General features: G+C 34.2%; 1 protein-coding gene across 2 annotated transcripts; it reads left to right on the top strand.

The window, feature by feature from the left end:
• The first annotated feature begins 13111 nt into the window (after positions 1-13111).
• Positions 13112-15942, top strand: LOC149425630 (uncharacterized). Of its 2 annotated transcripts, XM_089644267.1 has the most exons (6): positions 13112-13535; positions 13674-13754; positions 13858-13938; positions 14026-14133; positions 14214-14321; positions 14425-15942. In XM_089644267.1, exons 1-6 carry the CDS (start codon positions 13478-13480, stop codon positions 15297-15299), a joined length of 1311 nt encoding a protein of 436 aa, XP_089500393.1. In that variant the 5' UTR covers positions 13112-13477; the 3' UTR covers positions 15300-15942. The 2 variants fall into 2 exon arrangements, with proteins under 2 accessions (XP_089500393.1, XP_089500401.1); XM_089644275.1 differs by having other exon boundaries at positions 14214-15942.
• Positions 15943-19048: the final 3106 nt, after the last annotated feature.

The following is a 19048-nucleotide window of genomic DNA, read 5'->3' as shown; positions in this document are numbered from 1 at the left end:
CTACCGATTAATTGCATCCTCCCGCGCAGGCAGTCGTTAGACTCGTTAGTCACTGCGTAGTACGCTTAACTTACGCACGTATCGCAGCAATCGTTCTTCATTACGAATTAAATCGCACACGTATCACGGCAGTCGTCCTTTTAAGATAAACTCAACATTTTTTTTATATGATGGGTTCTAAAAAAAGCAGGAAGGTGATTTCTCTTGAAATGAAACAGGAAATAATTAGAAGGAGTGAATGTGGGGTAAAACAGTGTGACCTCGTCAAAGAGTTTGGCCTCAACGAGACCACCATTTTCACCATTTTGAAAAACAAGGATGCAATAAAATCAGCCAAAGTAGCCAAAGGAGTATCAAAACTATTTAATGAAAAACATAGATCTTCAATCCACGAGGAAATGGAGAGGCTATTAGCGATTTGGATTAAGGACAGGCAGGTGAAAGGATCGGTCGGGCTCTCGGAGCAGCCTGACGCGTTTTGGTCGGTCTCGTCTTTCTTCGACAATTACAAGTGAAATTTCATATATTCCGCCCTTAAAAGTGTCAATAAATGTTCCTTACTGTATTTAAGTTGCTTAAGTGTACTAAAAACTAATTTTACTGTGACCAGTGTGGACGTATAACGACTTTAAGAAAAGATGACAAATAATATTGTTAATCCTAAGATGTGTGAATTCCTGTGCCTATAATACGAGATCAGTGCTTTGAACATTCACCAGATGTGATCATCCCTTCGGCCCCTGCCCCTTGCCCCTCGTCCACCCGCACCAATACTGCAAACCCCGCTGTCCGACGCATACAGTGCTTATTCATCGTTTCTCGGAATCTACCCTGAACCCGCACAAGAAAAGAGTCATTTGGCGACTCATGCAACCCCTGCCGCAACCTCCGCTCCCCACCGCTCGTGCCCTTCCGCGCGTGGAATAATGACATCGGAAATGAAGGATGAAATCGGAATGAACCCGCGCTCTTTGGTTTGCTGTCTACATGGAGTGTTTTAAAACAATTATATAGTGATAAAATAACTATTTTTAGTGGTAGTTTATTTGTTAAGTTAAATGTTATATTAAGCGTATAAATATGTATTATTTGTTTGATGTGTGTAACGATATGATAAGTTGTATAATTAAGATGTTTAAGTAGTACTTGGAAGGGAATGGCCGACAAAGATGTCGATGAGGTTCGCTATCCATCACATCGCCAACCCTTCGGTGGCGCAAAGAGGAGGACGGAACGTGATCAATGTCGAATTGGTACATGGAACATTAGAGGAGGAATGGAAAGAAAGATGAACGAACTGTGTGATACTATGGTGAGCAAATGTTTGGACGTACTTTGTATAACAGAGAGTATGAAAAAAGGTAGCGGTACAATGCAGCATAATGATAGGCTCGTCATTTGGTCTGGGAGACCAGATACGGAGAGGGCTTGTCAAGGTGTTGCAGCGCTACTGTCTCCCAGAATGATTGAATGTATGTTGCAGTATGAATGTGTAAGTCCGAGAATAATGTGGATCAGATTTAAAATCGGTTTGACAAGGGTGTTTCTTGTTATTTGCTACGCCCCTGTTAATTCTGAAAGCGATGAAGTGAAAGATGATTTTTGGACTGGTGTGAATGTTGTAATGAGACTAAAAAATATGAACGAAAGGATTATAATGGCAGGCGATTTGAATGGGTGGGTGGGAATTAGACGTGACGGATTTGATTCGGTCTTAGGTATGTTTGGGGATAAAAGAACGAATGACAACGGGAACAGAATGCTTGAAGTATGTTTAGAGTGGAACCTGTTTGTGTCGAATACTTTCTTCGATCATAAAGGTATCCACCAATATACGTGGGAAAGAGGAAATGAGAGGTCAATTATTGATTTTGTAGTAATTGACTCTAGGTTGAGAGCTGTTACCGAGGACACAAGAGTTTTCAGAGGGGCTGAGGTCGAAACTGACCACTTTCTTGTAGTGTCGAGAGTAAACCTCTTTCGCGGTTGGCGCTCTAAAGTGAAAACGGTACCAGCTCCGACAAGAGTCAAAATAGAAAAACTGCAAAACGATAATGTGAGAAGTAAGTATGTGAATTGTGCAGAGATAAGATTGAATGCGAAGGAAATGGATGGTCTAAGCATAGACGAAACATGGAACCACATAAAAGTGTGTCTTTGTGAATCTGCTAGGGAGGTTTGTGGAATAAGTACGCAAGGTAGGAAGAAAGGTGATGCATGGTGGGATGATGAGATTAAAGCACTGGTCTCAGAAAAGAAGAAAGCATGGTTGTGTCTGATTGCGGCTGGCAGTGCTTCCAGCGAAGAGAAGTATCGAGCGAAAGAAGTATATAAGGAATGTAAGAAAAAAGTAAGAGTTGGAGTGAAAGAACGAAAGAAACGCCTGGAAGAGGAAGAAGGAATGAAAATGACAAACCATTTCCAAGAAAACATTAAGTTGTTTTGGAAAGAAGTCAAAAGGTCCCGGAGTGGCCCAGAAAACGGAAGCATGAAAGTGATAAAATCAAAAGATGGAAAAATGTTGACGAATGAGGAAAAAATAAAAGAGAGATGGATGAATTATTTCGAGGAAGTCTTCGAAAGCGAAGTGAATGACAGTGATTCCAGTGGCGAATCAGATATGAATGACGATGGAGTGAATGTTACCGAAATTAGCATGGATGAGATAGAAAGCTCGATTAAATGTATGAAGAATGGTAAGGCTGTTGGGTTTGACAATATTGCTGCTGAATATTTTAAAGGAGGTAGCCGTGTAATTCTCACATGGTTGTGCAATCTTTTTAACCAATGTTTAAAGGAAGGTTACACGCCTTTAGATTGGAGAAAAGCTGTGATCATGCCATTATACAAAGGTAAAGGGTCACGTATGGAATGTGGGAATCATAGGGCTATTAGCCTGCTTAGTTCAGTTGGCAAGCTGTATGGTAGAATTTTGATTGAAAGAGTAAGAAAGGAAACAAAGGATAAAATATGGGATGTGCAAGGTGCTTTCATGAGTGGAAGGGGGTGCATGGACCAGATATTCTCATTGCGTATGCTCACTGAGAAGTTTCTGGCAAAAAACCAGAAACTTTTCTGTGCCTTTGTAGATTTACAAAAAGCATACGACCGAGTCGACAGGAAAAAGCTATGGAAGGTGTTGTCCAAGTATGGAGTGAATACGAATCTGATTCAGGCAATTGCGTCTCTGTATGAGGGAAGCGTTGCATGTGTTAGGGTAAACGGTGGTTTTACGGGGTGGTTTGATATCACAAAAGGTGTTAAACAAGGCTGCGTAATGTCACCGTGGTTATTCAATCTATACATGGATAATTGTATGCAAGAATTGAAAGAGGTGGGATTGGGCGCGAATTTGAATAATTTGAAAGTATGTTGCCTGTTGTATGCTGATGATGCGGTGCTGATTGCTAATAGTATAGATGATCTACAGTCTCTCGTGTCTAGGATGAACGAAGTATGCATGAAGAATGAGTTAATGATGAATGTAAGTAAGTCTAAAGTAATGGTGTTTGAAAGAGAGAGTACGAAAACAGTGTGCAATATAATTGTGAATGGGGAATACTTGGAGCAGGTGGATGAGTTTGTGTATTTAGGAAGTATGTTTACGAGAGATGGGAAGGCTGACAGAGATATCGAAAGAAGGGTAAATGCAGGTAATTCCGTTAATGGAGGACTAAACGCCGTAGGCGCTAACAAAAAATTGTCCAAAGAAGCGAAGTTAGCAGTCCACAACGGAGTGCTGGTACCTACCTTGATGTATGGAAGTGAGGCATGGAACTGGCAAAGAAAGGATGAAAGTAGATTAAATGCTGTTGAAATGAGATCCCTGAGGCGTATGTGTGGTAAAACCATGTTTGATCGTGTGAGGAATGTGGAGATCCGCAAAGAGTGCAAGGCTGATGTAAGCATAATGAGTAAGATTAAGAAAGGGACGCTTAGATGGTTTGGGCATGTAGAGCGAATGAGCGAAGATAGGAGTGTAAGGAGGATATATGATGCAAATGTGAATGGTAGCAGAAGTCGGGGACGCCCGAGGAAGACATGGCACGATCAAGTGAATCAGATACTCGAGTCGGGCCATGTCAAGAGTCAGAATAATAGAAGAGTATGTATGAGACGATGTATGAATGTGAATGAGGCAAGGAGTGTGTGCCAAGACCGAGTTGTTTGGCGGTCCGTCCTCTCTGCCTACCCCTGCGGGGAAACGGCGTGATGGTTAGTTAGTTAGTTAGTTTTAGGTGAAAGGTGACGTAACAACCCAAGATATTATCTGTTACAAGGCCAAGATAATTTCTTAAAATTAAAAAATGTGTGTTTTTTTCATTATGTTTTTAGATGTATCTAAATAAAAATAATAACAAAAAATTTATCTTTTTTTTATGTCATCTTACCATATTTTATGCTACAGAACGAATTATTTTTTTTAACATGTATTGTTATGGGAAAACGCGTTTCACATAACGAACTTTTCGCATAACGAACTTGCTCCTGGAACGAATTAAGTTCGTTGTGTGAGGCACCACTGTATATGATATTATGATAGTCATGATATTTAACTATTCAATATGTATGTAATTATTAGTCCGGTTGTTTATGATATGTGTACTATGTAGGTATTTTTTTTCAATTCTTAGAGATTTTTTTTGGAAAACACCATTTTTTGTTCTTTAATCCATTTCTTAATTTTGTTTTGTGAATTTTTTTTGCTGTACTCATTTTTTTCGTGTCAAGTGTAAGATTGTTAAATGCTTTTATTGCCTGGTATTTGTGGAATTTGTTCAAAGATTATGCTTTTTTTAGAGATTTTTATTTATTCATTCATTTAAATTTGCACACAGTACAATATGATACAAGATATAATTAAAATATTTTGTGATTATCGATTATTGTACCTTATCAAGTCGAAATTAATGGTTCCTAACTAGGCAAATTGTCCGTTCCAAGAAACCAAAAAATATATGAAAGTAAGTGTGTGATTCGTCTATGTCTATAATGTATCTCATTAATGTTTTAATTTGTGATGTTTAATCGTTACAATCTTATGATAGAGTCGAACTTGAGCTGTTGTGTATGTTTAAATTGTGTATGAGCAATAATTAGAATAATGGACGATATATATAGTGCGTGATTAGTCTATGTCTATTTATTACGTGACGTTTTTTAACATTTTTTCAGATTCTCCTCTGCCCAGTCCAATCAACCATTTAGTTATTATTGGGCCTATGTATGAGATATTAAAAGTTTTGATGTTTAATTCAGGGGTATTTTGTTGTACAATTTAGGTCCCAAGTATGTGTGTGTCTTTTGGTACTTTGCCGTATTGCTCGTTGGGATCATAAGGTCATTTCTGGTGTGGCTTCTTGTGATGTGTTTATGGTCAATTTTATTAATATTGTCTAGATTTTTATGTACATGGATAATAACCTTTTTTATATAGTTTCGACGAACATCAAGTACATTAAATTGTTTAAAGAGCTCATCGCTAGAGAACCTATATGGTTTGCGCATTATGACTTTAATTATTGATTTCTGGGCCTTCATAAGCGGATCTAGAATTAATCTTCCTGATGCTCCCCAGCCAATGCAACCATACATTAAGAGGGGGTTGCACAGTCCGAAATATATTTTTCTTAGATCTACTTGTCTAATTATGTTTCGCAATGCAAAGAAAACATGAGTAAGTTTTCTTACACTAGTTGTAAGATTGTCAATGTGATAATTCCACTTAAGATGATTGTCTATTTTAACACCTAAGTACTTGATGTTTTTCACACATTCAAGATCTTCACAATTGCAGTTAGGTTCAGTATTATAGGAGTTACAGTCATGATTATGTGTTTTTATTGTATGTGTTGTACTAGGTTGTCCCTTTGAGGTTGAGCTGAATCTCATGTATTTGGTTTTAGAAGTGTTCAGTGTTAGTAGATTTTTGTTGAGCCATTGTTTTATCACATTAATTCCACTTTCAGCAAGTTTGTGTGTGTCAGTCCAGTCATATCCTTCAAAGATAGCTACCGTATCGTCTGCGAATGTAATAATTTTACCACCGGTTGGTAGCTCGCACAACTCGTTGATATAGATTATAAATAGAAGGGGTCCCAATGTGCTTCCTTGTGGTACACCAAAGTTAGTGCCTAGTGAGTTACTCAGAGTTTTACCAGTTTTGAGTTGCTGGCTTCTACCTGCTAGGTAACTCTTTAGCCATTCGTATGGCATACCTACAATTCCAATATTTTGTAGTCTTTTGAGGAGTATTTTGTGAGAAATTGTGTCAAAAGCCTTGGCTAGGTCTAAGAATATTGCGATGTTTTTCTTTCCACGATCTATATTATTAGAAATATGTTCTGTGAGTTGTGCTATGGCGTCGTCCGTACTTCTCCCCGATCGAAAGCCGAACTGATTTTTGCTTAAAAGTTTTCTGTTTTCTATGTAATTACTTAATCTATTTTTAAAGATTTTTCAATAATTTTTGAGATAGCGCTCAACAGGGATATTGGTCTATAATTGTTAACTTGGTTTTTGGGTCCACTTTTGTGGATTGGTACTACTATAGATTTTTTAAGATGATCGGGGAAAATCCCTGAGGAAAACCTTTTATTGATAATGTTTGATAGAGGCGTTGCTACATTGTGTTTAATGATTTTAAGTATAAATGTGTTTAGATTGTCAGGACCTTTAGAGTTTGTAGTGTTAAGACTGTCAATGATTTTTAAAACCTCTTCGTTTGTCGTAGGTGTGAGTTTAAATGAAAAAGGATTTTGTTTTGATTCTATTGACAATGCCAGTGAGTCTTCAGTTTCCTTGCTGACACTTAAGATGTTTTCTGCAAGCATAGACCCAACCATCGTAAAGTATTGGTTTATGTGGCACGCAATTGTCCGAATCAATGATGGATGTATTCCCAATTTGTAATTCGTTAATATTGAGTTCAGTTTTATGTTTAGTGTATGTAATTTGTTTAACGATTTTCCACATATTTTTGCTAGATGTATCTCGGTCGAGTTGTTGCTTATAGTACCGTTCTTTAGCGTTACGCATAACATTTTTACGAATGTTACGGTACCTACGGTAAATCTATTGTTTGAGAGTATCCTGTGGGTCTTTTGTCGCCAGTCTGTGTAAGTGATTTCTTTTGTGTATGGCTTTTACAATACCCCTGCTCCAAGGAGTAAGTTGTTTTTTTTATGTGCAGTGAGATTATTTGTTGAATTTTAGTTATGTACTTGTCGATTTTGTTAATAAATAAATTGAGTGCACTGTTAACTTCAGTCACTTCATACAAATCTTGCCATGTTTCACCATTCAGATCTTTAATTAGTCCCTAATAACAGATAGTTGATATACAGTGGTTAGTTTTTAATTGGTTTTTATGGGATGTGTCCGGAATGCTTATTACGGTTGTGTAGTAATCGGTTATTGTATTGTGGATAATAAATGCGGTGGAGTCCGTAATATTTCTGGTATTTATGTGGTCTAAACATGATCTGCTATTACTTTGAATCCTGGTAGGAGCTTAAATATTTAATGCGAAGTTATTTTCTGCCATGGCGAATAGGTAATCGTGACATTGTCTGTGTATATTTCCGTAGGTGTTGATGTTTATATCCCCCATTACTATTTTTTGTTTGAATTCACTACATTTTTTTAAGTTCAGATACGAGATTATCCAGAAATTCCTGAATGTCAGTGAATGACGGTGATCTGTAAATGGATAAAATACATAGATGTCTATTATACGATATATAATACTATTTTTAGACAGTTTGATTGACTGATATGAATTTCTTGAACTTGAGAGTGAATATCATCGCTAATGTAGGCTACCACTCCACTGTTTTGATTCAAATGTTGTGTTGTGTGGTATTCATGATAACCTGTAATTTGTTTTGCGAGATATGAATCATTCAATCTGCATTTCGACAGTATTATTATATGAAATCTCACAGTCATCTTAGTACTATCTAAAAATAGAAGAAAATCGTCAAGATTTTCCATTGTGCGGATATTCTGATTATCGATAAAGTTTTTACGTTTTGTATGTATTTTTACGATTTGAAAATTGCATAATATATTGTCTTCAATTTTTTTAGTTTAAATAAGTTTCTTATTTATGTTTAGAAAAATGTGTATTGTTTTGAGGAGTTTATTTATGATGTGTCTATCTGAGGTTATTGTCTATTATTTATTTCTGGACATTTTATTTGGTCAGTCTTTTCTAGAGTAAGGCAATCGCATATGTTGGTGACTATGCATTCATGCGTTTTTATGGTGATTGTCTTATGTTTTGGCTGTCTTTTATTATTTATGCTGTATGTTGTGAATTTGGTTTTCGATATGTTTAGTGTAATTAAGTTTGCGTCTAGCCACGTTTTCACTTGAGTGATTCCTAATTCCGCTATATTGTACACCATAGTCCAATCTTTAGATTTGAATAGTAAAACTGTATTGTCCGCATAACTAACAATTTATCCGTTTTATTTTCGTGTTAATTTATGTAAATAGTGAATAGAATGAGCCCTAGTATACTTTCTTGTTGAACTCCATATGTTATCGGCAGTGGCTTACTAGTATGGTGATAAATTTTGACTAGCTGAGTTCTGTTACTCATATAACTTTTCATTAGTTGGGGTTCCTTGCCATTGATACCCATGTTTTCTATACTTTTTAATAGGATTTTGTGGCAAATCGAATCCAAGGCTTTAGCTAAATCTAAATATATTGCCGTGCAGTTATGTACTTGATCAAAGTTGCTGTGTATATAAACTTTTACGTATGCCAATGCTTCTTTCGTGCCTCTTTTTTCTCTAAATCCATATTGTTTATCTTTCAGGTATTTTAAAATTCGGTTTTTTAATACTCTTTCAAAGATCCTTGATAGTGGCGTTAACAATGTGATTGGTCTATTTTTTTAAAATTTTTCCTTTATTCAGTGTTTTTAACCACCAAACTAGGCACATATTCGTGATGTTGGTTATTTCAATTTTTCTCCTGCTTTATAAATAGGGATCACCAATATTTGTTTAGGAGTACCAGGAAAGCAACTTTGTGTTATACTTAGGTTGGTTAAGTGTGTTATAGGTTTTAATATTTCATTGATCATCTTGACCTTTTGATCTTTGACCTTTTTGTCAATAGAATTTATGTTAAATTTATCTATTGGCAAATAAATGTTTTTATTTTTTTCCGATTTTATGTCCGGGTTAAATTTTCCCCATAGGAAAAACTAAACCCTCCCACACACTTTTTCACAAATGATCATCTAGTCAATCAACATTGTGCAAGTGCATTATATAAGCAAAATAAATACAAGAACAACACGTCAACTCACTAGAGTTCAAATGAGAAAATAATTCATCGACTCCAGATATTTTCATATCAGAGGGTTCGCCTCGGTAGAACTCCTAACAGGGCCTATAAATCCTACTGATCCCTCAACGTAAATATTTAAAAATTCGTTATTCTACATGTATTTAAAATTACTGATTTTTGCATTTTTATATATAAATTTTTTTAAAGATCTAATATTCCTAAATTTTTAACGAGAGAGCTAGGTATTATTATTATTATTTAATATTTTCTTAATGCAATTTGTTGTTATTTCGTCTATTCCCGGTACAATGTTGTTTTTTAAAGTGTTAATTATTTTGCCAATTTCTTCTTCTGTAGTTCTTTTTATTGTAAGTCTTTGTTGTGTCGGTTGTGTATTGATATTTGGTATTTTTGTTTTACGGTTTCTTAAAAGTTTTCCTATATTTGAGAAGAAGTTATTCACATACTTTGCGATTATTTCTGTATTTGTATTAGCATCTATTTTTTGAGTCAATATTTAGTTTTATTTTCTGTTTGTATTTTTTGTGTATGTAACTGCTTTTGATATTTTCATTTCGCTTTTGGGTAATTCTTTAATCTTTTGTCTGTAGTATTTCTCCTTAGCTACTCTGATATTTTTCGTGCGTATGTTTCAATATATTTTATAGTTGTCCTATATCATACGGAGTATGTTTAATTTGTAGGAGTATTTTGTCTGGTTTACGAACGCATTTTAATATTCCTTGTGTTATCCATATTTTTTTTGGTTTGTGTGCAAGTTTAAAATGTTTCAGATTGGTGTATTAATTATTTTTTGTATTAACCGAGTTTTAAATTTAACCCGGACCTCTTCAGCATTCTGTATTCGGTATTTTATTAGTTTTTTTTTAAATTTATGAGAAATCAATTATTTTTTTCGTAAATATTTTATGTTGGTTAGGTTTCGTCTTTTCGGTGTCTGTTGCTATCACATTCATGTTGTGATCTGTGATTGTTTTTTCTAGTACTATTGTTTTCATTTTTAGTTTTATTTTAATCGTTATATGGTCTATACAGCTTATAGTGTTTTATGTAACTCGTAATTGGACATTTATCGTGGGCTGGAGTCCATGTTGTACTAGTATTGTTAGGTATTCTTTGCTTTGTGGGTGTCCGTATTGTAAAGTGTTTATGTACAGGTCTCCTATGATGATGATATTTTTGTTTTTATTGTGATCAGCTAATGAAAGGTTAAGTGCAGCTAGAAAATTAGTAATGTTATTTTTGGATGAGATATAGGTATACATAACAAGAATACTTCTTACTTCATGGTATATTATTTTCTATGATGTTTATTTCTTGAATGATCATGTTATTTTTATTACTGGTAAACTATATCCATACCATAATTTTGGCTTTTTAGTTTCGTTGTGTGGTGTGTGTTATAGTTTTCGATTGTTTTTGGTGTGTATTTATCATTCAACCAGCACTCATTCAGTACAATGATATCAAAATTCGTTTCAAGCCGTTGAAGGTATATTTATTTATTTATTTTCACATATACGGCACAACATGTGCCATTCACATACTAAATTACAGGGAATAGTATAGCAACATAAGGAATGCAACAATATAAATGTAAGTATAATGGTATAATCAGTAAATAGTAGTAAGGTTAAAAGTATGAAAAAAAGAGATATAAATAAAATATAAGTAGTAATCTGTAGTATAGTATTAAGTCAAAGTAAGAAATTATACGTAATAATATACAATAAAGTAGTATAAGCAAGAATGAAGTGCTTATAAAATGTCTGAAAGGCAATAAGAGTTTGTAAAAAATAAAATAAAAAATTTTAGAAAGGTATATACTATTAGAAAATGAAAAGAATAAAATATATACTATTATAATATTTATGAAAAGGAAACAAAAGTAATAAATGGGAGAAAAGCGTGTATAATAATAATGTGCGTATATCAAACAATCATCAAAGTTTTGTTATTCGATCTAATGTTTTGGTGGAATGTTTTGATTATATTTTTTTTATTTGTTGATATTGGTTGATTGACTATAGTAATTTATAATTACACAGTTATGTTGGTTGTCTAAGTCGATAAATTTCATGAAGTCATCGATGTTTATGTGAGTATTTGTGTAAGTATATAAAGAGCTGCGCTAGGTATGCAATTGTATTTGTCATTTTATTCATGTCAATGAATTGTCTTTAGCTATGTTCACCGAATTATAAATATATGTGAAATAATATGTATATGTGAAATTATATATATATATACATAATTTCTTATATATATATATATATTATTTCACATATTAATTATTTTAACTGAATGAATTAATAACACAGTTGTAAGCTATTTACTTCACTCGGAGTATTTTACCAGGGAGAGGTAATCAGACACGACGTGTCACAATAATATTTTATCAGGGAGAGGTATTACTGTACTAGTCGTATCTGAATACGTCTCCCCTATAAAATATGTTGGTTACAAGTCGTGTCTGAATACCTCTCGTTAATAAAACATAATTGTGACAAGTCGTGTCTGAATACCTCTCGTTAATAAAATATTATTGTTACAAGTCGTGCCTGAATACCGCTAGTTAATAAAACATTATTGTGACATGTCTGTCTGAATACCTCTCCCTGATAAAATATTATTGTGACAATTCGTATCTGAATACCTATCCCTGATAAAATATGATCTAAGCCTATAAGAATATTAAAGTCTATTTTTACATAGTTTTCCTAATTTTACTACTCCGCTTTACTCCAATGACATACAATAATATACATCCGAAGTAAAAACCGAGGCTCCCTTATTGAGCACAAGAGTTCCTGTTTTCTGATAAGATATACATGACTAAATATGACCTTACAATATTTTGTAAAATAAATTTGTACAACGTAACTCATATTCTTTATGTTACAATAAAAATATTATTAAAAAACTTCTCACGATGAATATAAAAGATTTCAGTAAAATCGCTGATAAAAAGTATCCGGGCGGCTTGGAAATCGTGTCTCCAAGACACTGTCCTCTGACAGGAGGCAATTTACGTAAAAGGAGAAAATTTACACTAAACCAAAAAAATGTTTGTATTCAATGCATACAACCTAACTCTGATAAAAAACTGCCTAACATAAAACAATGCAAAACACGACAATAATCAACGCAGCAGCACTCATATTTCCTGTCACACACCAACTACGAGTATAAAAGAATAGTCTACAGTGAGCTGCAAGTTGTCGCGGGTACCGAAAACTCTTAGTTACTGAGGCAAATACTTCAGCATAGAAGAGAACATGCCCGTAGAATGATCATTTCTCCCTCACCTAATGAAATGGCATTAGATTTGCAGTACTCACACAGTGTCTCGTGTCTGAAAGGGTTAATGCTAGTAAAACCGTTATCAAAAGTTTACGTGCAGATTGTAGAAAGATGTAAGGATTGAAAACGTGATCCAGTCACCGAATTTCAGATTACAAAAATCAGTTACACTTAATTCGTTAGTTGTGAATAGTTTTAGGCGTTTTTCCAGCATCATTAAGTGTCCTTCTTAAATTTTTATTTTACAATAACGTCAATTATACTTTACTATTAATGTCAATTCAATTAAGTTTTGATGTTTTAATTTTTATTAACAATGCGAGAAATCCGGCATATTATAATTGTGGATTTGTGATGCTGAAAATATTAAAAAAGAATATTTGCCTCAGGCACATAGATTTATTTTCCGAACGTTTTCAAAAGGAGAAATTCATAAAAATAATGTAACACCGCTTTTGAAAAGGATATCTGAAGACCCCAAGGCAAGAAGTTGTTAACTTACATTTTCGTAAAAAATGAGTTAGAATGCTCTCTAAACTAATTCGCATACGCTCTTTCCAATGAACACCATGCCAGAGCTTAAAAACGGCAAGAACATGCTTAAATCAATGTGATGAACATGTTAACTACGTGTTTCTGTGACATTAAGTTGATAAAATAAGGGCAAGAACTTGTTAACTACTAAGTTAGCAAGTTCTTGCCGTAATTCTGTAATTAACAACTTCTTCCCATCTACATTGGCATAGATTTTTATGGTTAACATGTTATTCACTCACTTTGACGTTTACATTGGTGGTTTTAAAAAGTTTTGCAGTGCACGTTTTTTATTTAAAAATCATCGAAAATGAGTTCCAGAGGTGAAAAAATGGTGAAGATGTGTCAAAAATTGATCAGGGAATCAGGTAAGCTGTATAAAACATTATCGTTCATCTTAATTTATCCTTAAAGTAGTTTGAAAATGGGTGGATCATTTTTGTTTTGGTGTTTTTCTGTCTAAAAGTCAACAAATTTTTATTGTAATGCTTATTAATTTGTTTCAGGAAGTGTTCAAGAGTCCACTAATTTAGTACAACCTGAGAAGCATTTAGAAATACCTCAAAATAATGTAATTTTAATGGATGGTAAATGCAAAAAAAAAAGTTTTACTCTGTGACTCTGAATATTCTTTTATGTTTTCTTATGTTTTGAATTCCTTCATTAATGCTTTACAATATTTCGTTTCAGAAAGTGTTCAAGACTCTTTGACTGGTGTTGAGTTTGGGATATTATTAGGAATACCTCAACATGATGTCATGTTAATGGAAGGTAAACTTAAAAATACTTTATTGTGACACTAAATTCTTTTGAACATTGAACTAAAAATGATTATTTTATTGTACTTTGTATTTTCAGAAGATAATCAGAGGAGTCTAGAGTATATCGCTACTACCACTGGTACAGGAGATATAATTTTGGAATACGTACAACAAGATGAGATACTCAATACTTTAAATCAAACTGGTGAGGATAAGGCTTTATAACTTGAATTGAATTTTATTTTACTGATTTGCATGTAATGAAGATTAAATTATTATTTTCAGATGCAGCTCTTGCTGTGGAAAGCAGTGTAGGACAATATACTGAGGACGCTGAAAGCGAAATTGAAAACAATTTAAACGTTTCTGATATAGAAAACAGTCATTTAGAAGGTAATTTGTATTGCTGTACCTAGGTATATAATTTCAGATTAACTTAAAAAAAATCATTTTTGACTGTTCGCTAACTGATTATGAATGTGTGTATTATTTTCAGGCACTAAAAAGAGTAGGAAGAGGCCCAAGCTAGGGCGAGCAAGAGAAATAGCGCGGGACGCTAGGATGAGAGGTGATTCTTATGTTAATTATAAAAAAAGCCTTAAACCTGCTAAAACACCAAAACTGGAAGAAAATCTTTGTGTTAGCAACTGCAGATTGAAATGTAATTCAAGATTTAATGCCGAAGTTAGGCAAAAACTCTTTCTAGAGTTTTATTCACTACATTCAGAAGCCCAATCAACTTTGTTATTGAGATCGATGAATATTAAAAATATAACCAGGATCACTTCGGCCAAACGATCCTGCAATATTACGTACTCTGTTTCAATACAAGGAATTAATGAACAAGTTTGCAAACCAGCCTTACAATCCATTTACCAAATAGGTAGAGGCAGATTAGATATTTCGAGGAGAAAAGTAGCTGCAGGAGTTTTATCACCAGCAGTAAGTCACAGAGGTCGCCACTGCACGAGGCCTAACAAAACACCAGATAACCAGCTTAAAGAAGTAAGAGAACACATCAATATGTTCCCTGCAGAAGCTTCACATTATTCCAGGAACAAAAATCCCCATAAATTGTACCTCGCATCCGATTTGTCAATCCCAAAACTGTATGAGCTCTATAATATGTTTTGTGGAGAAAAAGAGTATGCCCCTGTTTCGTTGAATCGTTACACTAGGATCTTTACAGAGGATTTCAACTTGTCGTTTGGTGTGCCTAAGACAGACACTTGTGGGACTTGCGATAGCAAAAAATCTGACCAAGTTCATGTAAATATGTATAAAGCTGCATTTGAAATGCAAAAACATGATAAGAAAAAGGCATCTGAACTTTACACACAATACAAAAAACACTATCGGAAAAAAGGTTAACTTTCAAATAGGAATTCGCTGGATAAGAGTGGAGGAATTCGGGATTTATAAATATCGAAAATCACTCTCCGAAGAAGAGCCTTGGAAAGAAGTGGATCTTAAAAAAAAAAGTTTGAAACATTATCTTCCCCGCCAATGCTGTCATCAAAAGTGAGAGATAACAAAGAAATCGATGCGGCCAAATGGAATGTTATCCAAAAATTGTAACCATACCTGGATGAGTTTTATCGTGGATTTTTTAAAAGTCTCACATGCAAAAATTTAAAAAAATTGACACATGCTCTGCTACCTTTTCTTTTCAATAATAATTATTATTTAGTTACTTTATATCATTCTTATTGTTTGATTAAATAAAACAACAAGAATTTAACATGTTCTTGCCTTTCAATTCTGTATCTTCCTCACCTATCCCTGAAGATGGCATGAACATGTTAACTACATATTTTTGTAGAAAACATGTTTATTTTAACTTTTAGACGGCAAAACTACTTAATATTACTAAATGTAATGTAAATTTGGTTTGTTTACTACACCATGAAGGATCAGCACATTGTATATGACATTCAAATAAAAAATTATAAGTCAAAACGCAAAAGTCTAAATATCTCAGAATGCCTTCAATGTAAGTTAACAACTTCTTGCCTTGGGGTCTTCATCTATTCGGAGTATATGTGTGTACGGATGAAATAGCTATTTGAACGGCCCGCTAAAGTATGCCCTCTGGACGTGTGAAACCACGCGCATTGTCTCAATAACGTTACTTCGCTCCATTAGCTCTTCTGTCAAACATTTAAACAAAATCAACGTACTTCAAATAAAGTATGACTAATTAATACAAAAAGAAATTATAAACTAATTTATTTTTTTAATTATTAGCTCCAATTTTGAAAATCAAAAGTTCATTGAACTTGGATAATTTAACGCACTACGCAAAAATATCATTACAGCATGCACCCATGCACCGACAACCGAAATTAGTAGGTTTAATAACAATAGTGTTTTTGATTTCCATCGTATTGTGAAACAAGTTCAGGGGCAGCAGAGGGCTTAAAGAGGGTATTTATTTTCGTTGTATCGTAAAAGCGGCGATATTTCAGAAAGAAGGAATAATTACGGGGGTTAAATTACCATATTAAAAGGTAATGTTTATCTGAAAGACTGTATAGATGGAATCAACAACCCTTGCAAGCCAGTTAACCTTTTTACATCCCCTTTATGGCGACAACCATTCTTGCCTGAATCGAGTTAAATGGAATTTAATGGGTTATTTCGCCAATAGCCTCACCGGAGGCGGATTCTTTCAGTAATTTTACGCCTCGATAAAATATTATTTTGTAAGAAAATGTTTTAGTTTTGGTCGATTTTTAAATTTCAAAGTTGTTTATGAAAACGTCTCCGCGGAGCTCAATTTCAGATAGGTTTGAGGTAATTTTCACATTTTATCTACTTGTTTTTTAAACACGCTTTGTTCAACCTCCAAAATACGCCCCGATTATTATTTAAAGTCGCTTAATTCTCGAATAAAGATATACAAAAATTGTTTGGAAGGTTGATGGAATTCATTTAGAAAAAGGAAATATTGCATATTTAAATGAGTATTATTAATATTCAGGGAATTATTATACATAATTTCAAACGCGTTATTTCTACTCTTTACGCGTTGAAAAAGTAAGTTGCTTGTTTCGTTTTCTTATATATAATTAATTGGACACCTTTTCAACCATCACATTAGTTTCCAAAGATTTTGAGGTGAACACCCTGTACTAATAGGATGATAATATAAGGAAAAAAATAATGAAAAAGGAAAAGGAAGAAATAAAAAGTTTAATGAGAAAATTCCCTGCAGATTTTATTACTAATATAGTTATAAGCAACGTTTCGCTTCTGTTTAATAGTAAGTAAGTTAAACGAAAACATCAAATTAATAAATATCACGTTTTATTTATTCTATTCCTGTAAACCGCCAAATCATTGTAATTTTTTTTATTTGCATGAACCTACGATTCTTGGCCCGGTGCGGAGGGTTTTTTATTTACATGAACCTACGATTCTTGGCCTGGTGCGGAGGGTTTTTTATTTGCATGAACCTACGATTCTTGGCCTGGTGCGGAGGGTTTTTTATTTGCATGAACCTACGATTCTTGGCCTGGTGCGGAGGGTTTTTTATTTGCATGAACCTACGATTCTTGGCCTGGTGCGGAGGGTTTTTTATTTGCATGAACCTACGATTCTTGGCCTGGTGCGGAGGGTTTTTTATTTGCATGAACCTACGATTCTTGGCCTGGTGCGGAGGGTTTTTTATTTGCATGAACCTACGATTCTTGGCCTGGTGCGAAGGGTTTTTTTGTGGCGTTATGGCAGATGGGATATTACACCCATTTTTTGTTAGATAAACGACTGCGCAATATTAAAAAAAAAATAAAGTACTCTGGGGGAGATTTAATTACAAAAACGATGTTACATGAAGTTGAACATTTTCCAAATCCACTTATTCATAGTAAAAAAATGACAAATGAAAGGATGAAATATTGTAGCAACGGTTATTATTTCAAAAGCGTTTGTAAAACACACGAGAAAAGGGCTGAAATTAGAAAAATAAAACGGAATAGAAAAATGAATAAACAACAAAATGAAGTTCTATAAGTGGCTTCAGCACAGTTTGAAAATGCCTGAGAAGAAAAGCAAAACAGCTATCACGCGTACTAATAATTAAAAATAAAAACTTGTCTATAAATAAACAGCTTTAAATAAAATAATAAGATAATTAACTAAATTAATTAGATAATTAAAAAAAATTTAATTTAACTCTAAAAATTAGGTTTGAAAACAAAAAATATAAAAATAAAATTTGAAGCCTGAGATTTTATATACGGGTGACTGCTCTAACCACTGGGTTTCGCAATAAGCTTCCCGACAAACTCAATATCCCAATCTTATTCTGTAACTACTTTTAAGATAATTGTTCTTTGGATTCTCACTTTCAAGTGATTTCTCTTTCACTTTCTCCCCTAAAACCGAACTGTGTTGAGATACGGACAGCAGGTTCAGAAAAAGGGAACGCAATTAATTAACTAACGCCTCAAGAGCTAACAGAGTTCAGAATACCATGGACAACCAAACGTACAATTATATTGGTTGTAGAAGAGATCCACTGATGCATGACTACATCTGGAGGGCCTATGGAATTTCACTCTAAAAAATATGCAATATTTGACTGCTCTTTAACACATGACCTCTGCAATGTTTTCTACAAAAAGATACTCCCAAAGCTCCTTTGGACTATCCGCTCACAACTCTCTACAAATTAGAGATACCACAGACTTCAAGCAGTTGTTACTATGTGATCTGTGGGTAAATACCGCCCCAATAACCCTGCCATAGGTCACCCAAAGTAGTTCGCTACATTTGGTAACTTAGCAGGGTTTCCCGGGTTCAAAGTGGATTCATTCACACTGACCCCCAGATTCCTACCAACCTGTTTCACGGTTTTCCTTCCTCCTGAGACTCCTGTGTGGAGTTAAGTACTGTAAACAAATGCAGGAATCAGATTATTTCGATTTGCACTTGCATCAAATACGAGTGGAAGAAAATGTCTATTTTCCATTTTGCTCTTGAAAATAAGCGTAACAAATAGCCGTACAAAAGCCACCATGCTCTCCCAATTAAACAGCTGCTTCTGGAATAAATGAGAATAGCACAGCCTAAATTGCAGGAAAAGCTCCGCACGAAGAAACTAAATGCAGGTAGGG

The sequence above is a fragment of the Hesperophylax consimilis genome, chromosome 2, assembly GCF_061612785.1.
Source record: "Hesperophylax consimilis isolate HC1 chromosome 2, BYU_Hcon_1.0, whole genome shotgun sequence".
NCBI classification, from domain to species: domain Eukaryota; kingdom Metazoa; phylum Arthropoda; class Insecta; order Trichoptera; family Limnephilidae; genus Hesperophylax; species Hesperophylax consimilis.
This window is presented reverse-complemented; position numbering and strand designations above follow the sequence as displayed.

What these genes read in the sequence shown, in the direction of transcription:
- LOC149425630 (XM_089644267.1), top strand. Translation starts at nt 13,478, where the DNA reads ATGAGTTCCAGAGGTGAAAAAATGGTGAAGATGTGTCAAAAATTGATC. An exon ending in TAATGTAATTTTAATGGATG is followed by an intron (nt 13,755 to 13,857) that starts GTAAATGCAAAA and finishes ATTTCGTTTCAG; the next exon opens with AAAGTGTTCAAGACTCTTTG. An exon ending in AGAAAACAGTCATTTAGAAG is followed by an intron (nt 14,322 to 14,424) that starts GTAATTTGTATT and finishes TATTATTTTCAG; the next exon opens with GCACTAAAAAGAGTAGGAAG.